Here is a 21,384-nt window from a genome sequence, read left to right on the forward strand (position 1 = left end):
AACATCTCTGAAATATTAACAAGTACTTTTGCACAAAGAACCTATTCTGCTGCTGGAATAACTCCACTCAAGCCAGCCTCTACTCTACTATCTTCTAGAATCAAGCATGTTTATGTTATTCTTCTACTTACATAGATCTGTGAGCCCCTTACGGCATATTAAATAAATTCAAACTCCTTAAGTTAGGCAAAGTTCTTCACCAATTGTCAGCTTCACTTTGCAACTTCTACCTACAAAAACTATCTAGCCACACTTACCTAATCACTTCCTCCAAACAGATGAGACTCTTTCATGACTCCAAGCTGTTTCACTTCTGTACCTTAAGAGTCCTAGTTCATTATTTACTTGTTCTGTCTTCCCTGATTCCTCCAGGTGGCATTAAATACTTTGTTCACTCCCAATATATTATTCAAAATTCCAGCAACATTTAATAAATTATATTAACCCATATGTATATGACTTTCTTCTCCCTCACCAAACTGTGAAAAATGAAAGGCAACTTTTTTTAGTGTCCAGTACCTAGCAAAGAGCTGTACACTTATACAGGGTCTCAATAAATGTAGTCATTATAACCACTGGATACCTAACAAATGTTCACAGAATAAAATTAGAATTTTGGAAGCCTTACAATTACAACTACAAAAATATCTTTGTGTTCAGAAAAAGGATTCAAACAAGCATTTTGTTTGGTGGTTGTTGTCTGCTTATTTTAAAATCCAGGATATTTTAAACTATCCCTTGAGCCAGTATGCATTTAAGTATCTATTTAGAGATCAGTAAATATTTATCAATGCAGCTTTTTTTAAAGTAATTTTAAATAATTTAGAGAGCTGATGGCCAACATTCCTAACATGGGAAAACAGTCTCCAACAGGTTAAAAAGACACAAAACTCACACAAAAAATTAGAACATTAAACGGTAAGAAAAAAACGTTCATATTAACAGTAGCCAAAAAGAAAAAACCAACAAATCTGGAACTACACTGCAGAATATCTAGCTAAGATGACAGAAACATCACATAGTGTTATCTTCTCCATCCCAATCCTCCACTCCATTTCAGTACTATTTATCTCTAGGGTAAGTGACTCCAATAGTCTTAGTTTGTTTCTTTTATCACAGAATTACCAGTATAGCTCAGTGGAAAAGATGTGCACTGTGAAACCAGGCTACCTGGGTTCAAGTTCATTCTACCTCTTATTAGCAGTAAGTCCTCATAAATCACTTAACCTCTCTGTGCCTCAATTTCTTCATATGTAAGAGAAGAAAAAAATTATAGAATAGTACCTATATTATAGGGTTGTTGTGATCAATGAACATGTAAAGTTTTTTGTTGTTGTTATTGTTTTTGAGACAGAGCCTCTCTCGGTTGCCCAGGCTGGAGTGCAGTGGTGCAGTCTCGGCTCACTGCAACATTCATCCCCCAGGTTCAAGAGATTCTCCTGCCTCAGCCTCCCAAGTCGTGCGGATTACAGGCACGCACCACGTCTGGCTAATTTTTTAGGTTTTTTTTAAGTAGAGATGGGGTTTCGCCATGTTGGCCAGGCTGGTCTCGAACTCCTGACCTCAGGTGATCCGCCTGCTCAGCCTCCCAAAGTACTGGGATTACAGGCGTGAGCCACTGCACCTGGCCTGTAAAGATATTTTTGAAAGTGCCAGACATATAATTAGGATCTCAATAAATGTTATTATTTTTATTATTGTCCATGCATAGAAATTTTCCAGAAGGATAACTAAAAACTATTAAAAATGGAGTGGAGGACTAACATGAAAGGAAGATAAAAAAGCTTACTTCACTTTAAGCTTTTCTGTACTGAGTCAACATTTTACTGAGCATGTGTAACTTTAATAATGAGAAGAAAAAATCATCTGACAAATACCACATAACAATAATTCTTCTGCTCCTCATGAGGTACAGTACCCCACTCTCTTCCAAGTTTTTAACCTTGCTCTTTTCCCTCCCTATTTAATCAAGGACATCTGCACTGTCACCAGCTTCTCTCTTAATATCTTACTAGCATGTTTACAACTACTTATCTCCTTCAAAACACAAACCCAATGCCCATCTCTCTGATAACCACCACTTTTTTAACATCATTCCAAGAGATTAAGCATAAGCTTTCTATCTCTATGATCTGCAAAGTGAATACATGCATGCCAGGGAGTACACGAGCCAATCCACTGGCAAGCTGCTGGAAGAGAAAAACTTCTGTTTATATTGAAAATTATCTTTAGGAAAAAGTAATGCATTAAATTTTGCTATAATATTTAACATACAGGTTAACACTAGTGCCCTTACTTGGATTATCAGAGCATTATGTTACACATATATAACATAAACGGAGGTGCTCTATACAAAGGGCTTGACGGTGACATTCTCCTTCGTTCATTTGATTTTTTCGTATGGGTATGCATTGCAGTTCATGGCTGGTTAAGCAGATTTGCATATCGATAACATTAGGTAGTTTTACTTAAACTAGCCCTCACAAAATGGATTTGTGGCTCTATATTACTGCAAAGAAACCTGAAGTTGAAAAACCTGAAGATAATACTAAAAAATGTAAGTATAAACAAACAAGAAAATAGTCAAGCTGATGCCTCCCATGCACACACTTCAACATTCCTTTTGCAAGAGAAAAAAAAAAATTACAAAATCAGATCTGACAGTAATATGTCACCTAGCATTTCTGTTTGAAAAAATAACCATTGATCCCCATAAGGGTAAAGATGATGCTTTCAAATGAAACGTTCAATATGGAGAGGGCATACTGGAAATCAACATGACTCTTGTATCTGCATATGCGAGTTGGAAAAAATAATTTTTAAAATATATCAACTGTATGTACCACTAAAAAAAAGGATGCCAATTAAATGACACCCTGAATTACATGATGCATCCATATATCAGAAATGCTAAAACATTTTTAAAGTACATTTTAAAATTGATAAAGTATAATAAATATTGCATACATAAAATAGGAGCATTTGGGTGAAATTTTTGCTGTTAGGCATGCCTAAAAAATAAGGAGTCCATTGGTTCTCTATGGTCTCAAAACATTTGCTATACCCTACCCTTTTTATGAAAGGTTTGTAAAATGTGTCAAAAAAATAAAAATAAACAACAGGTAGCAAAACAGGGAGGTGAACCGAGAAACTGTGCTGCTCCAATCCCAAAAGAGATCCAAAGATCTGCTCAGACATGAAAAGTTAGGTTCTAGCCAGAAGTAAAATTCTAGGCCAGAAGAAAGTAAGAATCAAGAATAAAGTAAGATCAGATTCCAAGATTGGGAATTAAACTTAAGCAGTCACTGAAGATGCTTTCACTCAGCTAAAATAAGGTTAGCAGCATCAAGTAAGTATACTTTCTCACATAAACACACTAGTTAAAAAATACCTACATTAAAATCTAGCTCAATCTAAGCTAATAGGCTTTCTTGGGTTGGGCACGGTGGTTCACATCTGTAATACCAGCACTTTGGGAGGCTGAGCAGGGTGGATCACCTAAGGTCAGGAGTTCGAGACCAGCCTGGCCAACACGGTGAAACCCTGTCTCTACTAAAAATATATATATAAAATAAATTAGTCCAGCGTGGTGGTGCACACCTGTAATCCCAGCTACTTGGGAGGCGGAGGTTGCAGTGAGCCGAGATCACACCACTGCACTCCAGCCTGGGTGACAGAGAGACTCCGTCTCAAAAACAAAAAAAGTTGTGTTCAAAAAAGCATTTTGGCAACTATTAGGAATAACAGCCACGTATTTAGTTTTTGGTAAGTCCTTGTTCCTGTTTAAAAACTGGGAAAATAAGGTACAGTTAACAACTAATGAGGCTGTTCATAAAACCACTACAAATATATACAACTTGGTATTTCAGACGGGCTTATCTTTGTCCTAGAACATAACAATCATACACAATACATTTAAATGGCTAAAGAAAAATAAAGTCTTAAAATATTTCAAAATAATTGAGAAAATTTATAAATATATGGAAGTTTTCTGTTCCCAAAACTAAAGCACTTAACTTCTAGTCCAACTTTTCAGTACATTATTCCTAAAATGAGACAGAATGCTCAGTATTAATGAGAATGCTTTAGAAAAGCTTCAGAAATGTCATAGCAAGGCCATATATATGTAATTTCTTATGGTCAGGAGGCAATCTCTGCCTCTACAAAAGCAATGTAATCAACTGGTAGAAAATGTTAAACTACATGAAACATAGTCCAAATCTTTCATCCCAAAATCTTTCAGAGAAATATATAACTAGAAACTATAGTTCATTTCAGAACTCTAAACTTTAATACTAAAAACTATTTTCAAAACGAGTATCAATAAAGCAAATAAGTTTCATTCACTAGATATTAACAGTGTAGAAAGGCATACAACAGTTTCTGATCTTACCTTAACTCTCTTTAAAGGAACTTAAAATCCTATCAACGACTTTAATTAATTTAGCACTACCTAATGAAGTCTTTAAACAATTTACAGCAGGAGAAAAAAAACAAAAGTAGGGGTAGAGTTACTTTTCTGAGGTAGATTCTCAGATCAGACAGAGGTTAAGAAAAGCATGAAATAAAACTAGATATAGTACTAAAGTCTGGTTCCCTGATTGAGAGAATCTTCTATTCTGAGGGGCGAGAACACTGTTAACACCAGTTCAGACGCCCTGAGGAGACAGAGTACCCTGGGCAAGACTTGGCCACTGTTCAATGTAAGGAATCCCAGAAAACCCTTCAGTCCTAGGCAACCTATGACACACATCCCCTAGTTTTAAAACTGAAACGTCAGGCAAACCCAGACAACTGGTCACCCTAGCTTAATAAGTGGTAAAGAGCAATTCAAACATTTATTAAGCACTTATGTATCAATCCTTATGCAATAAAGTCAGCTCCACTGGATTAGATAATCTCTAATTTCAGCTAGGTTTATATTTTTAAGTATCTCACTGAAACTGGCCAAATGCATTGATGCATTTTCTTCTGACTCATCTTACATGGCTGCCTGGAAGCATAAGACTGGTGATCACTACTGCCTTCAGACTCCTCTCTACCAGAACACTTCATTGTCCTGCTTTTACTCCTACCACCCTGGCTGCTCCTTCTCAGTGTCTTTGGACGGCACATCTTCCTCTGCCTGAAGAGAAAATGTTAGTGTCCCAGGGCTTAGTCCTCTACTGTCTTCTCTATTCTCTCGGTGTGATCCATGACCTTTAAACACCATTTATACCCAAGTAATTCTCAAATTCCTATCTCTCACCCAGCAACCTCCCTACTGAGCTCCAGCATTTATACCCAACTTCATATTCAACATCTCACCTGAATTTCTCAAAAGGATCTCAAATTTCACATGGCCAAAAAGAACTCTTGATTCCATTTATTTTCCTTACACTCTCTCCCCACCGCCCTCTGCCCACTAACCTTCCCCATCTCAGGAAATGGCATCACAATCGATTATAATCACAGAAGCCAAAATTAAGATGTCATTTTTGACTCCTCCTTCCCTTAATTGACAACTCCAAACCATCAGTAAATCCTTAAGATTTCTCATGTATATACCAAATCCATTTTCTTCTCTCCAAATTCAATCTAACCATTCTAACTCAAGCCATCATCTCTCACCTAATAACTGCAATGGCCTATTAGCTGTCTTCCCCACTGCTGTTCTTGGCCCACTCCTCTACAATTTCTTCTTTCACAGAATAGCCAAGACTGACTGTAAACACCTAGGACGAGGAATATCTGTTCCACGTCCCCAACACATGGGAACAGTATCTGCCTCATAGTACGCACTCAATGTGCTCAGGAGTGAAAGAATGAAGTCACTCCCCAGCATCTTCTGACATGCAGAATAGAATCCAGACTCCCTACAACCCCTAACATTATTATCAGGCCTTCCTCACCTCACAGTCCTGCTCACTAAGCTCCAGACTCACTGGAGTTCTTCAAACTTCTCGAACTCATTTCCGCCTTGGAGATTTTTTGTTCCCTCCACCTGAACACTTCTCCCTTCACGTCTGGCTTCTTCTCATCATTCAGGTAACAATGTTACCTCCTCAGAGGCCTCTCTGACCAGCTACTCAAGGAGCTCTGCCCATCCTCTGCCACCTCACCAATCTTCTTTTCCTCTTAGTACTTAACACTAGCTGCATCATCTCACTATCTGTTTACTTACTGATCCTCCCCTCTAAAATGCAAGCCACTACCAGGCAGCATGGTGGTTCATGCCTGTCATCCCAATACTTGGAAGGCCCAGGCAGGAGATCGCTCGAGCCTAAAAGTTCAAGACCAGCCTGGGTAACAGTGAGACCTCATCTCTACAGAAAATACAAAAATTAGCCAGCAATCAGTGCACATGCCTGTATTCCCAGCTGAACCTGAGAGGCTGAAGCGAGAGGACTGCTTGATCCTGGCAGGTCAAGGCTGCAGAGACCTATGATTGCACAACCGCACTCCAGCCTGACTGACAGAGCGAGACACTGTCTCAAAAACAAAACAAAACAAACAAACAAAACCTAAAAAATGTTTTTAAAAGTAAAATACAAGCCTCCGTAGAGCAAGAACCTTATCTTTCTTGTTCAGTGATGTATCCCCAGAGGCTTATACAATGTCTAGCACACTATATTTATTGAAAGAATAATTCACAAACATTTCTAATGCCAAGGTAACAAGCACTATGCTAGGTAACCATTTTTTTTTAATTAAAGAAAAACAGAAATCAAAATATTGGTATGAAAAGTAATTTGGGGCTGGGCGTGGTGGCTCACGCCTGTAATCCCAGCACTTTGGGAGGCCAAGGCTGGCAGATCACGAGGTCAGGAGTTCAACACCAGCCTGGCCAATACTGTGAAATACTGTCTCTACTAAAAATACGAAAATTAGCCAGGCATGGTGGTACATGCCCATAGTCCCAGCTACTCGGGAGGCTGAGGCAGAAGAATCACTTGAACCCATGAGGCGGAGGTTGCAGTGAGCTGAGATTGCGCCATTGCACTCCAGCCTGGGCAACAGAAAAAGATTCTGTCTAAAAAAAAAAAGAAAAGAAAAGTAATTTGATGTTATTTTTATGTTGATCATGCCCATCCTTAAATGACCCTACACAATAAATTGCTCTTCTTAGAATATTACTTTGCCAGTGTAAAATATGAAAATCCTGATAGTAATAATAATAATGAATAACATGTTATTGCTTAAAAATTGGCTGGGTGCAGTGGCTCATGTCTGTAATCCCAGCACTCTCGGAGGCCAAGGCAGGCGGATCACTTGAGGTCAGGAGTTCAAGACCAACCTGGTCAACACGGTGAAACCCTGACTCTACAAAAATACAAAACATTAGCCAGGCATGGTGGTTTACGCCTCTAATCCCAGATACTCAGGAGGCTGAGGTAGGAGAATCGCTTGAACCCCAGAGACGGAGGCTGCTGTGAGCCGAGATCGCACTCCAGCCTGGGTGACAGAATGAGACTCTGTCTCGAAAAAAATAAAAAAATGATATTGCTTAAAAAGTGTCTGATGATCACGTTCTTCACTTTCTTAATGCAAAATGTATGTAATTAGGCTATAACTCAGGAAAATACTATCCAGAAGACTTTATGTCTTCATCATCTTTTCAGAGTATAAAAATACACATTTCATCCAGTCAGAAAAATCATGACTCTCTCAACCCTTTCTGTTCACACACATAAATATTACAACATGACAATAGAGGTTATCAACTCACCATTTATTGCTTGGCCTCAGATTAATTTACCAGCTTCATTCAAGCCAGGAAGTGATCAAATTCCAATTATTAATCAAGTTCATTTCACAAAAGTCATCACTAAAGTTAAGATTCACCCCTTACCCCCCAATACCTATTATGAAAGAACATGTTCAGTTGGGTTTAGGCCAGAGTTATGTTTCATTGTTACCACAGTACTCCTAGAAGTCCATCTAATTCGGAACCACAGCAGAAAACAATATTATCTGTTGTAACCATACCAGTTATTACCACTATCATTATGACATCACTAAACACCTTATGGCAAGCATCAACTAAGAGGTAAATGTAAAGCTCAAAGCAATGAACAAATGACATTTTTTCAGCTCAAGTGTTTCCCGTAACATTTTATTTTTGCACACTATAAAAGTATAATACTCTACCTCAAAATGTTTTAAGAGTTGAATATATGTTTTCACTTTTGTTTTTTGAGACAGAGCCTCACTCTGTTGCCCAGGCTGGAGTGCAATGACATGATCTCAGCCCACTGCAACCTCAGCCTCCCGGGTTCAGGCGATTCTCCTGCCTTTGGCCTCCTGAGTAGCTGGGATTACAGGCGCACGCCACCACGCCCGGCTAATTTTTGTATTTTTAGTAGAGACTGGGTTTCACCGAGTTGGCCAGGCTGGTTTGGAACTCCTGACCTCAAGTAATCCGCCCACCTCGGCCTCCCAAAGTGCTGGGATTATAGGCATGAGCCACTGCGCCTGGATTATGTTAGTATTTTTTAAAAATTATTTATGAAAAGGAACATACTTAGCACAACTAGGTATTAGTAAGTACTCAAAGTATCACTTTATCATGCTTGATTTCAAAAGCCTACGGGAAATATGTCTATCCTTCATCCAACTTGAAACCAGTATACATTCTGAACAATAGGGTAATCTCAAATGCAATCAACCAAATGCATAAAAAATATACCAATTGTTCTATTTTAAATTAGCCTTCTAACCACACTTGCCAATACAAAAAAGAGAGGCTTTTATTTGATCTTTGTAAGGAAACTTAAGAAAACACTCATTTTAGCTGGGCGCGGTTACTCATGCCTGTAATCCCAGCACTTTGGGAGGCTGAGGCCGGTGGATCACTTCAGGCCAGGAGTTCGCGACCAGCATGGCCAACATGGTGAGACCTTGTCTCTACTAAAAATACAAAAATTAGCTGGGTGTGGTGGCACATGCCGGTAATCCCAGCCATTTGGGAGGCTGAGGCACGAGAACCGCTTGGAACCGGGAGGCGGAAGTTGCAGTGATCCAAGATCGCACCACTGCACTCCAGGCTGGGCAACAGAGGGAAACTCTGTCTCAAAAAATAAATAAATAAATACTCATTTTATTTTTGGTTTATAACAGTTACTCCATAAAGCTGAAAAATGGGAAAAGCCAAATGAAACTGAATCCTAAAGCGAAGGCTAAAAGTTCAGTACTTTTCAAACTACACTTATTATTCCTATTTTTTACTGCCATTTCTTTAAAAAAAAAAATTCTTCTGATTTTTAGAAAGTGGTTCTATAAGCCGGGCGCGGTGGCTCACGCCTGTAATCCCAGCACTTTGGGAGGCCGAGGCAAGAGGATCACGAGGTCAGGAGATCGAGACCACCCTGGGTAACACGGTGAAACACCGTCTCTACTAAAAATACAAAAAAATAACCCGGGTGTGGTGGCGGGAGCCTGTAGTCCCAGCTACTAGGGAGGCTGAGGCAGGAGAATGGCGTGAACCTGGGAGGCGGAGCTTCCACTGAGCCGAGATCGCGCCACTGCACTCCAGCCTGGGCGACAGAGAGAGACTGTCTCAAAAAAAAAAAAAAAAAAAACAAAAACAAAAAACTAAAGTGGTTCTATAGTACCTTTGGCTTTTCCTTTAGTCTAGTTATATATTTGTATAAACAAATAAACCAGTTTCAGGACACCTTGAATTAATCCACATATTAAGATAAACTCATTTTAATACCAGAAATTATTTACTTATCCCTGCCTTCACACTTTGTTTTCAGACAAGTACAATTTTAGGGCTGGAATAATTGCTCAAATTATTCAAAAGATATACTGAACAATATTTCAAAAATAAAAATTTCCTTCCAATTATCAGGAAAAAAGATCCCTACATGAATCAACTCAGAGGTCATTATCTTGACCTTCACCATCTGCTCACTTGCACAAGAAGCAACACAAGTTTTTCATCTAAGGTAGAACTTTTTAAAACTTAAAATTATCTAAGATAATTTTAAATATTTATATTTGCTCAAAAAGGGAAGAAACACAATAAAAAATTACATTACTATTTCAGCATGTAACTGAAAAAAAACTTTACAAAGGCATGTCCTGACTTGTCAATAGTTTATTACCGACAAATTGAGATAAAATACATACTTTGGTACAGCTATACTGTCCAAATTTCTTCAATTTGGGTAGTAATTACAAAGTATCTTCTTCCACTATTATTCTATGCCATAGCAAATGCCTCTCTAGAGGCTGCAACATAACAAAGTCCTTCGTTACTTAACTTTAAATACTAAAATGTTCTCTTCTTCCTAGAAAACAATGAAAAATAAGACACCATGCCTCAGTGATATACCTCCAAACAAGCTGCTATTATCACGAATAAATTTTAATAGGTTAGATTACAAAGACATTACAGATGGCTTTTGACATTTTCAGATAAATTGAAACCACTCCCTCCAGCCCCTAGGGATAATGAAGTAGCTTCTCAATCACTGAAGTTACTTAGATGACAGGATTTGTGAATAATCTGTAAACTGGGGAAACCTGTGAACTGTCTCCTTAGGACAAATAACATACAATTTAGGAAAAAAAATCCCTACTTAATACTGCTTTTTACTAAATTCATACCTACATTAAATTTCAGGATCAAACTTCAGTGAATAATTCAAATCATTCATTAACATACATTAAGTGTTTCAGGACCAAACTTAAGCGAATGATTCAAATCTAACTCTGGCTTTTTAAAATGTACATATGTCTTTTTAAAAACCACACATCACAAATATCTAAATTATCAAAGAATTGCATTATTCGAAATTTCAATAGCCTGATATTAGTGACTCGGTCAGTGCCCGATTTTTTAAATAGCAGAAAATATTACCATCAAAAGACCCCTTTCCAAATGCTGCTTCTGCTTTTTTCTTTTGTAAATAACAGCTTTGGAAATGTATGCAAAAATATCTCTAAGTTACACAAGTCGAGCTCAAACACTTTGTGGAGCAAGGTTACTTAACAGGAGTCCCAGAAACAGCTAAAACTGTAGGAAAAATTTTGCGTATGTATATACGGCATTGTTTTTTCTGCGCAGAATGTCCATATAACTCAGTTTCTCAAAAGGCCTCAAAACTCAAGATTAAAAGTGCCTGGAAAGACCATCATCTTTAGAGAACATATCACAGGCAACCCAAGACTTATTTTTTATCCCAAGTTAGGGGAGGATTTATCCTAATTTTGTGGCTCCTACACAACTTCTGAGCGACGCAAGCATGAAATGGCTGTCCGATACAAACAGACCCCTTCAGAGACGGAATGCAGCAAACCCCTAATTTTCCTTGAAGGGGCCACGGAAAGCCAAACGGATTCGTAACCCGGTTGCTCAATGGTCCATTGGCTACTGCAGGACGCGCCCTCCCCTTACGCCGCAGGGGCTGCGGGGCGGCGACCAGGTTCCTCCGAGGGGCTGAAGTTCCCTTGGGGGTGGCTGAGAACGGCCGCATCTCTGGCAGCATCCTCCCTCCCAAAAACGGGCCCTCAAAGTAGCGGCTGCGGGCGTGGGCACAGCCAACCCCAGCCTGCGCCTACCAGAAGTCGGGAGGGCGCGGAACTGCGGCCCCTCCGAGACGCGCCCGGGCCGCCGCCGCAGCACTGTCGCAGCGACCTTCCCGCCCGGGTCCCCGCGAGCAAACGGGCAAGCCCCGTTATCACGCAGGTCACACACCCCACGAGTAAAAGGAAAAAACCGGGCAGACAATAAAGCCCAACCCGCGGGGGCCCAAGCGAGCTGGAACTTGGGGGCGCTGGGGCTGCAGCCCAAGGAGGAGCGGCGGGGACGACGGGATGCGGGGCTGATGCGCCTGGGACGCGGCAAGCCATATGTCAGCCCGGGTGCTGACAGCGGGGAGGACACTGGGCACGCGGCGGCGTCGGGGAGGCAGCCGGGGTAAGACAGGCCTGAGGCGGGAGGGGAGCGGCGGCGAGGTCCCGAGGCGCCGCGGTCGGCCGTGACCCCCACCCCAGCCGGGGCGCTGTCCCGTTCCTTACCGGCAGGGAAGCTGCGGGCTCCGCCGGGGCTATCCCGGCCGCTGGCCTCCGGAGCCAGGAAGCGCCCCCACATCGCGGGCGAGAGGGCCGGGTGGGCCAGGGACGCCCGACTCCTCACGTCCGTCCTCCTGCTTCTTCGGCGGCGGAAACTTGCGCGGAGCGTGGGCCTCGGCGACACGGGCAGGAGGAAAGGCGGGATGGCTGGTTAACGGCTGCTCAGCTACGGGCGGGGAGCGCAGGGGCCAGATTCTCCGCAGTGGCGGCGGCTGCCATGGCCAAGCCGGCTGGGCTGAGGCCCGCGCCGGGGAAGCGGCGACTCGGCGGTGACGGCTGCTAGATCCCCGGCTGAGCCCAGGCTCAAAGGCTCCAGGCGAAGTTGCAGCTGCGGGTTCTCTCCGCCCCCTCCGCCGGCAGAGCCAGAGCCGGGGCTGGGGCTGCGAGGGGGCGGGGCCTCGGGCAATGACTTCAGGCGTGCGCGGCGCCGCACGGGGCGGGGACTGCGGGGACTGCGGGGGGCGGGTGGGCTACCCCGACCCCGACCCCGACCCCGACCCCGCTTCGCCTCCTTGGCGGCGACTGGGCTGTCCCGCCCTCCCGCCGCATCCCTCCGTCTCCATCCTCCCGCCCTGCGAGTTGAGTAGAGGGCAGCGATTTGGCCTATTTTGCGATACTCGCCCCTCCCTTGGGTAATCCCTCACGCCCTCCCTCCGGGCACCTCTGTGAAGACACGTGGAAGACCTGCCCCTGGCGTCACAACCGCTCGAGATGAAAAAGCCAAGCCAGGGCGCGGCTGAGGGGGCTTCCAGCCTCCCTTGGAATTAGGATTGGGATTTAAATCCTCATCTGTATTCCTTCGTTTATAGATTACTTTAGGGGCAGAAAAGGGGTGGTTTTCCTTTACTAATTTAATGGGGGCGTGGGGGCAACACAGGCACCAGAATATAGCACAGGGATGTGCACCGGAAAAGGCCCGGGGGTAATTAGTACCCGAGGGGGAGAGGGGCCGTCATTGTAGTCGCACAACGTTTCAGATTAGCAAGCAGAAAGTAAAAATGGCACCAAAGTCTGTAAAGGGAGCCCTTTCCTCGTTGTCCCCTACTCCTTCACGTTCTTCCTCTTCTTGGCCAGTTTCCACCCTTCACCTGAACCCTTAGTGCAGGAGGAGACGTCCTAAGGAAGGACGAAAAGGGACAGCATCGTTTTATTTTTAAATCTTACTTCTCACTGGCAATATGGTGATGCTTCCAACGTTTAGTTACGAACTAGTTCGTATAAAAAATTCTGGGCCAGCGCTGTGGTGGGAGGCGGGCTCTGCAGTAGGCCCATCACTCAGAGGTAAGTCGGAACGCAGGTCGCTTAACTAGAGAGGCTTTGAGTTCCGCTTTTCCTGTTCTGGAATCTTGCTAACAAAGTCCTCATATTTGCATTTTTCCCTGAAAGACATTTTAATTCGGAAATACTACTTAAAATTCTTGGAAGTTAAATTACATTTAGGTGTGTGTTCTATCACTTACCACATCCGTGTTGTGATTTATCTGATTGGAGTTTTACATTTAGTCTCCCTGTGGTAGACTTCCAATTATTTCTCCAAATCATGTAATGTTGGCCAAGGGTCAGCTGTTTCTGATGATAAAAAGATACAGAAACATGAAAGACGAATGTGATTGGTTCCTTTTTATGATTTAAATGTGCATTAGCTCGTTTTATCTAACACTTGAAGAGGATGGATTTTTTTAAGTCCCAAAAAGAAAATTAGCAGAAGCTATAGCACTATGTATAGATTTTTTTTTCATGCTTTGTAGTTACCACAGTCTCAGGAACAGAATTTTTGAAATTCATTTGTGATGCAGTTCTAAGAAGTGTATAAAATATTACAGAAATATCTTGGCCTTTGCGAGTTTAAAATACACTTATTATTTCAAAACTGCCAATTTCCTAATTCTAAACAGTGTTTAAAGAAAATCGTTTACTCGGGTTTTCTACATCTTTTTATCAGTATAAAGGGCATGCTACTACACACACAAAAAAAGTACATGCGAAGGTGAAAGTATCTAAAATATTTCAATATCTATTACAGAGTAAAAGCAAACAGTAAAAACATGTTGCTCTTTTGGCACTTGGCACCAAATATAAAATTTTTGTGTCCCTAGTAATTAAACTTGGGAGGATAGAGGGCTAATGCAATTAAAACTAATTGAAATACTAAGTGAGAATATTATGTAGCTAAAGTATCCATTTCTTTTAATCATATGAATTCTGAGTATATACTGAACTAATGCTTCCCCCGACATCCATGATACGTGGATGATATGTACATGGTATGATACAGCCATGGTTTTCAGAATGATTAAAATTTATCATAACACAAGTTGGAGAACCTAAGGACTATCTAACCATTACTAAACCCCATGTGGTAAACTGCCATATTTTTGTTTTGTTGTGACAGTGTGTTAGGACTACAAGGAGAATTTTAAAAGCAAAGACAGTTATCGTTGAACCTCAATAAACCTCAATCTTGGCAGTTGTTCTACTGCGCAGATATAATATAAGTAATGAAAATAGTGACTCTGTGTGTGTGTGTGTGTGTGTGTGTGTGTGTGTGTATAAGTATCATTGCTCAGATGAAATTAGGATATTTAATGTTTTGGGAGGGGACTTTTTAAGAATATAAACTAGATCACAAAAGAGGAAAATAGTACTAAAAATGCCACATTTAATACCAAACTATATTAAACTATTTGTTTAAAATGTCTCATTTCAAAAAAAGACATTATTTAAAAGTGAAAAATAAGTGTTGCATTTATAATTCTTAAATTTGTATATAAATCTTTGAACTGATTAAGTTGAGCTATCTTACATGTGTTTTTCTGGTTCAAACTTATCAGATTGTGCAAACATCAACTACAGAACTGAAGAGGGATATGACAGTGAATAAAAGTGATATTTTTAAATTAGAAGAGCCAGATGCAGTCACTCAGGCCTGTAATCCAGTGCTTTGAGAGACCAAGGCAGGAGAATCACTTAAGCCCAGGAGTTGGAGGCTGTGGTGAGCTGTAATGATTGTGCCACCGCACTCAAGCCTGGGCGACAGAGCAAAACCCTGCCTCTAAAAAATAAATAAAATGAGAAGGAAACCCCATGCATAATATGAGGAAAGCTCAAGAGAGCTTTATATTTACAAAAATATAAAATATATAAAATAGCAAAAGAACCAAACAATATGTAGGAAAAGTAAACCAACCAATAACAATTGAAATAGTTCCTAAAGAACTATTGCTACTACATAGAAAGAGATTTATGAATGAATTCTAAAAGATTCCAAGGACTAGACAATTCTTGTATATCAAGTGTGTATCAAGGACCATGCTATACAACCTCTTCCAGATCACAAAGGTGACAAGTTATCCAATTATTTATGGATTGTTGTAATCCCAAAAATCATTTATAATTTAAAAAAACACTCTTTCTTTTGAAGATGGATTTGAATATCTTAATTGGATCCCTGGCAGGTAGAATTCAAATAGGTGAATGGAAAACAAATAGGTTACTTAACCTGTGCCTAAATTCCCTTACCTGTAAATTGGGGATTATAATGATAACTGCCTCACAGGATTGCTGTGGGGTTTAAACGTGTTAATCTTTGTAAAATAGTTTGAACAGTGTATGTGTACATCCTATATTGGTAATACAGACAAACATACAATTTAGAAATGTAACTGTTATAGCTCACCAAGAAAAAAATAACATTCATTGGTATAGGCCAGGTCAGTTGTAGATGATAATTTATATACATGTATCAGAATAAAGTAGTGACTGGGATCTTTTCCTGACCCTTTGGGGTTACTAATTAGTCCAGGAATTATGGTGAAATAGTACACTCTTGACAAATATATACCAAATTTTTGGGAGCCAAGTTCATAGAAACCTTCATTCTAGGCTGTGATTTCCTACCCAGTGCTACCAAAATAAAGGAAGGAAAATTAGGGAGAGGTAGCTAAGTGGTATGGCGAGGCCAAGACAAGGACACCTTATCTCAAGTCCCTGATTCCTGGGAGGTACAGAAAATGAATCTCACCTGTACCTTTGACTCCAGAGTTGGGTTGCAATAACCAATAAGAAAGAAGGTATGATATGGACCACTGAAGTGGTCCTTGGGATAGGAAGTGGGTGTGGGAGGGATAGAATTCTGCCAACAGATAAAGTCTTCCAAAGGACCATCAATGTTTTCAGGAACTGCTTAGGACTGACATCTTTGTCAATGGAACTTATTATGGTAACCACTTGGTCATCCTGAGCCTATGAAAAGAGACAAGATCATTTACTTGTTTGGGACAGCAACCTGGACAGTGCATAAGAAGACAAATTCTTCCCTCCCTGCCTGCTTTTTCAGACACTGGAACAGTAAGTAGAAGGATGGAAGTGTGGATTCAAGAAAGCAGATCATGCCTTCACACACAAACCCACACACAGCCTCCTACCTGACCTGCCCTGGTGGAGAAGAGGACTGTTGAAAGCTGAAAATGTTCAAAATGTTGGGGAATTGGATTGAGATGTACTCAGCGGAAAAGGGGATTTTCAACAGTGTACAGCTGGCAGTGTTACTGGGGGAGAAAAAACTTTGAGTATATACTTCCAATGATTTGAGACTTCTCACTAAACCAGTTACCTATTTTATGTTGAGTAGTTAGTAATACCTCCATTTTACAGATGGGGAAAAAACAGCAAAGAGAAGTTAGGGAAGGTCACACAGGAAGTAAAGAGCTAGAATTCAAATCTGATCCATGTGACTCCAAAGCCCATGCCTTTTCCGCCATGCTCTTCAACATGCTGTGAAATAAAAATTAGAAGATTTCTTTTCAGATGCCATATGAGAAGGAAATACCTAACTATAGGATTTCTGTATAGTGTTAGGGTTCAGCTAAGACTGGAAACCATGTGACATTAATCTGCGGTGGTATATGGTTTTCTTTAGCTGTAGCCAGCAGTTTGAGTGTAGGAAGAAAGAAGGCAGATAGATAAACAGGGTTTTGCAGTGTGGGCACTCAAACAGGAAAAAGGGGCAAAGAATGTAAGGATATTGGCAGAAGAATAGATGAAGTGATGGGAAACTGGGTGTAGCCTATCTGGAAAAAGCAGTTAAATCAAGGCAAAGCTGAAATGTGGAGAGAAGGTCATGGGAATAAAGGAGTGGAACTTTTACAATTGAAAAGCAAATATAATGAGGGTAAGGGAGTAAAAGTTGGAAAGATACGATGTTAGGGTGGGAGAGGAGGATGCTGAAGTTTAAGACTACAGAGATGAGACAGTGGAGGAATTGATCTGTGAGGTGACCTTGGAGTGTGTCTCTCTGATCTCCCTTCAAGAAAGACCTTGATATTCAGCCACGAGGAATGTAGTTGGCTGACAGCCTCCAACTTTTAGTGCCTGTAGGACCTGCCTCAGCCTTTTTATTTAATTTTATTTTTTATTGATACATAATAGATGCACATATTTTGGGCATATATGTGATAATTTAATACATTCATATAATTTGTAAAGATCAAATCAGTGTTATTGGGATGTCCACCATCTTAAAAATTTTCTTTACGCTAGAAACATTCAAATTATTTTCTTCTAGCTATTTTAAAATATAACAATAGATTATTGTAAACCACAGTCGCCCTACTCCATGCTTTTCCCAGATATCTCCAGCCAGTGACAAAGCTCAGCCGAGATACTTGGGCCTGGCCATTCTTTCCAATGCAGAGCCCTTCTAATCATCAGTCCTTGTTCTCTAGCTTGCTGTTGAGTTGACTGGGAACTTGTCAGATGTGCATTGTGGTCTGAGCCTTTCCTTTCCAGTCCTGCTTCCTGTGCCTTTCATCTTTCACAGGTGTTACCTTCCAATAAGCCTCTTACACCCCAGTTCCATTTTAGCATCCGCTTTCCAGAAAAGCCAACTGACACATTCTGTGAGGAAGATGAAGATTGGGGGTTTTGTTTTAAAAAGGAAAACAGGAGGTCTACACAGCATGATGAAAATGTTTCCCAGAGAGGACAGTATACTGAGGATGAGTTACCAGGAAGGCAGCATGTAGCAGCATAGACTGAGACTATACAGGAGTATAAATAAGTAAATGTCTTAAGTTCTGAACAGCAGAGAAAGGCAGAATTGAGAGAACTGGGCCTGGCACAGTGGCTCACGCCTGTAACCTCAGCACTTTGGGAGGCTGAGGCTGGCAGAACACTTGAAGTCAGGAGTTCCAGATCAGCATGGCCAACATGGTGAAACCCCCTCTCTACTAAAAAAATACAAAAATTAGCTGGGCATGGTGGCACATGCCTGTAGTCTCTGCTACTCTGGAGGCTGAGGCATGAGAACTGCTTGAACCCAGGAGGCAGAGGTTGCAGCCAAGATCACACCACTGCACTCCAGCCTGAGCGACAGAGTGAGACTCTGTCTCCAAAACAGAAAGACAGACACGACAGTTTCAAGTTGGACTCAGAATACCACTTGGGCACATGGAACTCTGGAGGAGAAGGTCCTCAATGCTTCTGACTGGACTGGGCCAGGGAGCTACTGCCCCCCAATTAAAAAAGTTTGCCACTATTCAGAGTACTTCCAAGAGCAAATTACAAACTTGTGAAACTTACTGAGTTAATTGATGTCAATAGGATTTTAATTCATTAATTAAGAATAATTAGTTACAACTTCACTGCTCAAATAATTTTAAATCATTAAGACAGTTTTCATAGTAGCTTCCTTACTTCTGGGTACTAGAAGAGAATTCAATTCAATATACTCTGTTCCCGTTGGTAAGGTTTTTTTATTCCAAAGAATTTTCAGCGTATTGCTTACCCAGTGGAAGAATGTAGGGATCTCTGGAACTGTAAATAGAGTTAACATCACTTAAACAATCCCTAGAGGAATCTGAGCTAATTTAAGGAGTGGACCTTTTTGCTAAGATTTCAGTGGAGCTCTGGAATTTTAACAAGTTATTATAATAAATTCAGAAAAACAGACAAGTCTAACTACAATTTTCAGGTTTATGGGAGAACTAATTTCTTTATGGCTTTTTTTCTGGTCATAAAAATAATACATATAAAAAACAAAAAGATGATTTAGAGATATTATTATTCATCTGGCAATTATTTGTTGAGTACCAAAGTAGGGGAGAAAAATTAAAACCAGACACAAGTGTGAAGGATCGGTTACTTCACTATAACATTTCAAGCTTTTTAATTTTCTATTGTGTAACCAGTATAAAATAGCTATATGGTAAGGCTTCTTTGTTCCTTTGTTTTTAACACAATGGAGTTACTTTGTCCTGCCGTCCTTATAATCTCTCATGTATGGGTCACTCTTAATTATTTTATTTTGTTCAACAGTATCCTGATTGCAGAAGTCTCTTAGCCTGACATAAATTCAAGTTGTAAAATCTAGAACCTGTATTTTTAAAAATAAGTAAACTTTTAAAAGACCACTTTAAAATGGAATACAATAATTACGAAATTATGATTGTAAATATATGTTAAATATAAAAGTGGAAAAAGCAACATTTAAATCAGTATATTTAATAAGTGTTATAAGTAAATTAATAAATATTTTAAGTTGACATTTAACTATTTTGCTTATATCTCAAAAGTTTAACATATCAGGTTGTCCCAAACACACTTTTGAAAATGTGCTTTAGAAAAACGGGAAAATCATATTATATTTGGACATATCTAGACCAAATTAAAATTGGTCTTTTTTTCCTCTACTTTGCGGCATAAACAAGGTATTTCTTAAACAGCCCTAATATTTTGTAGTGTTATTTTGGGGGAATCTATTTTTAACATACTACCTAAAACTGAACTCAGAAAAAAATCTTACAGACTTTTTTTACAAGTAAGACTTAAAAGTTTTTAAAACCCTAATAGAATAACCAATCTCTACTTTCATTATAGTAATTGACACTAGTTTTTTAATGTTCTATGCACCTTGAATCACCAGTTACTACAATGAAAACACAAAGAGCCACCTGAATATCAAATACATGCATTATTACAAATGCTCACACAGAATATGAGATGAATTACTGATGAACAAAGCATCTAAAATCAACTTATACTCCTCATGCATATGCTGTGGATGATGACAAAAGAAATTATGAAAAGATATATATACGATATACATGAATCTATATTCTCTAATTGAGACATTATACAAATCTTTATAATAGATTTTATATTAATTAATTAGGTACTTTTTTCCATTACAGTAATCTCCTAATGAAGTTATGGAGCAAACTTCAGCTTTAGCAAAGTTGGGCAAGTTATTTATACTGCGAAAGATAGCTGAAGGATAACTGTTTTCAACTGAGACCAAAAGACATAGTAGTTTAGCATTTATTTTCATAATCTTAAAAAGGTATACAATTTCGGTAGGAGGCAGTAGTTATAGTGACACTAAGGGAGATGGTAGATTGGGAGCATTCGATCAGCATTCGGGGAGAATAGAGAGAAAAGGCAATATCAAGAGAATTCGTCACCACAGTTGTCTGGATGCTGTTGCCTTCTTTGCTCACCCTTGAAGGTCAGTCTGGTTCTGGCCCAGGCCCAAGATCTAAGTTTCAGATCATGGCAGGCTTAGGAGAACAGCGCAGACTGGAACATCTAATCCCACCCCAGCTTGCCCTAAGATGGCCCCTGAATTTGTTCAGCTCCTGGGCCTGCTGCCGTCCTAACTTGCCTGAAACTGTTTTCCAAAAAATTAGAGCATAGATGAGCAATGCCACGTTAGCTTCAGTTTTGATTTTGGGTGTTACCACATAATTTTTTTTAAAGAATTTTTATCTTCCCACATACCAACTTTTAGAACAGATGGCTTAAAATGTCTTAGAGGAAATTAGTTGTAATCAGCAGATGAGAGTGTGTCTCCCTGTTTTCGTGGCAGAGGTAGCTATCACCCCTTAAGTACCTACCTGCTACATGTGAACTGGCACCAGGCATTGTAGTTTTTCTGTTGCATTTTCATCCAGAGGGTTATGATGGGCTTCGTTAAAATGATTTGGTACACATGTGGGCATTTGCCTGCAAGTATAACCTCTGTGAAGAGGTAAACTGTATAGGCTTCAAGGTGGCTTTCTGCTGAGGTGGCTGCCAGCCTCCCTGGAGAAGGTGTCAGCTGAAGACCTCAAGTAAGAGCCACAGTGAAGCTCATATGCCTTGATCTCTTTTCTGATCCTGGCAAAAGGCCAGTTGCGGAGTACTGCTGCAGTCAGGAGTTGGGGGAGTTGGCAGATTGCCAGATAAGGGGCCATACTGTCATTTATAAGGCAATGGCTTTTATAGATCTCTAGTAACCCATACTCCTACTTACTTGAACGCTATGATTTCTGGGAGAAAAAAGAG

At 40.3% G+C, this 21,384-nt stretch overlaps 1 protein-coding gene across 4 annotated transcripts in view; it reads right to left on the bottom strand.

Annotated features, from left to right (window-relative positions):
- CEP85L (centrosomal protein 85 like) overlaps positions 1 to 13,627 on the bottom strand; it is a 193,246-nt gene extending 179,619 nt beyond the window's left edge. Inside the window, exons 1-2 of one of the 4 annotated variants that reach the window (XM_055391941.2) lie at positions 7,842 to 7,911; positions 7,709 to 7,741 (exon numbers count right to left, since the gene is read on the bottom strand). Coding sequence is in view for 2 of the 4 variants with exons in the window: in XM_055391939.2 (XP_055247914.1) it covers positions 13,524 to 13,605 (82 nt within the window). In the remaining 2 variants the exon portion in view is untranslated. Of the gene's footprint in view, positions 1 to 7,708; positions 7,912 to 12,009; positions 12,645 to 13,523 lie in introns of those variants that run through there. The other 3 variants (XM_055391939.2, XM_031012185.3, XM_055391942.2) reach the window with 3 other exon arrangements.
- Between the last annotated feature and the right edge of the window lie 7,757 nt (positions 13,628 to 21,384).

The sequence above is a fragment of the Gorilla gorilla genome, chromosome 5, assembly GCF_029281585.2.
Source record: "Gorilla gorilla gorilla isolate KB3781 chromosome 5, NHGRI_mGorGor1-v2.1_pri, whole genome shotgun sequence".
Taxonomy (NCBI): Eukaryota; Metazoa; Chordata; class Mammalia; order Primates; family Hominidae; genus Gorilla; species Gorilla gorilla.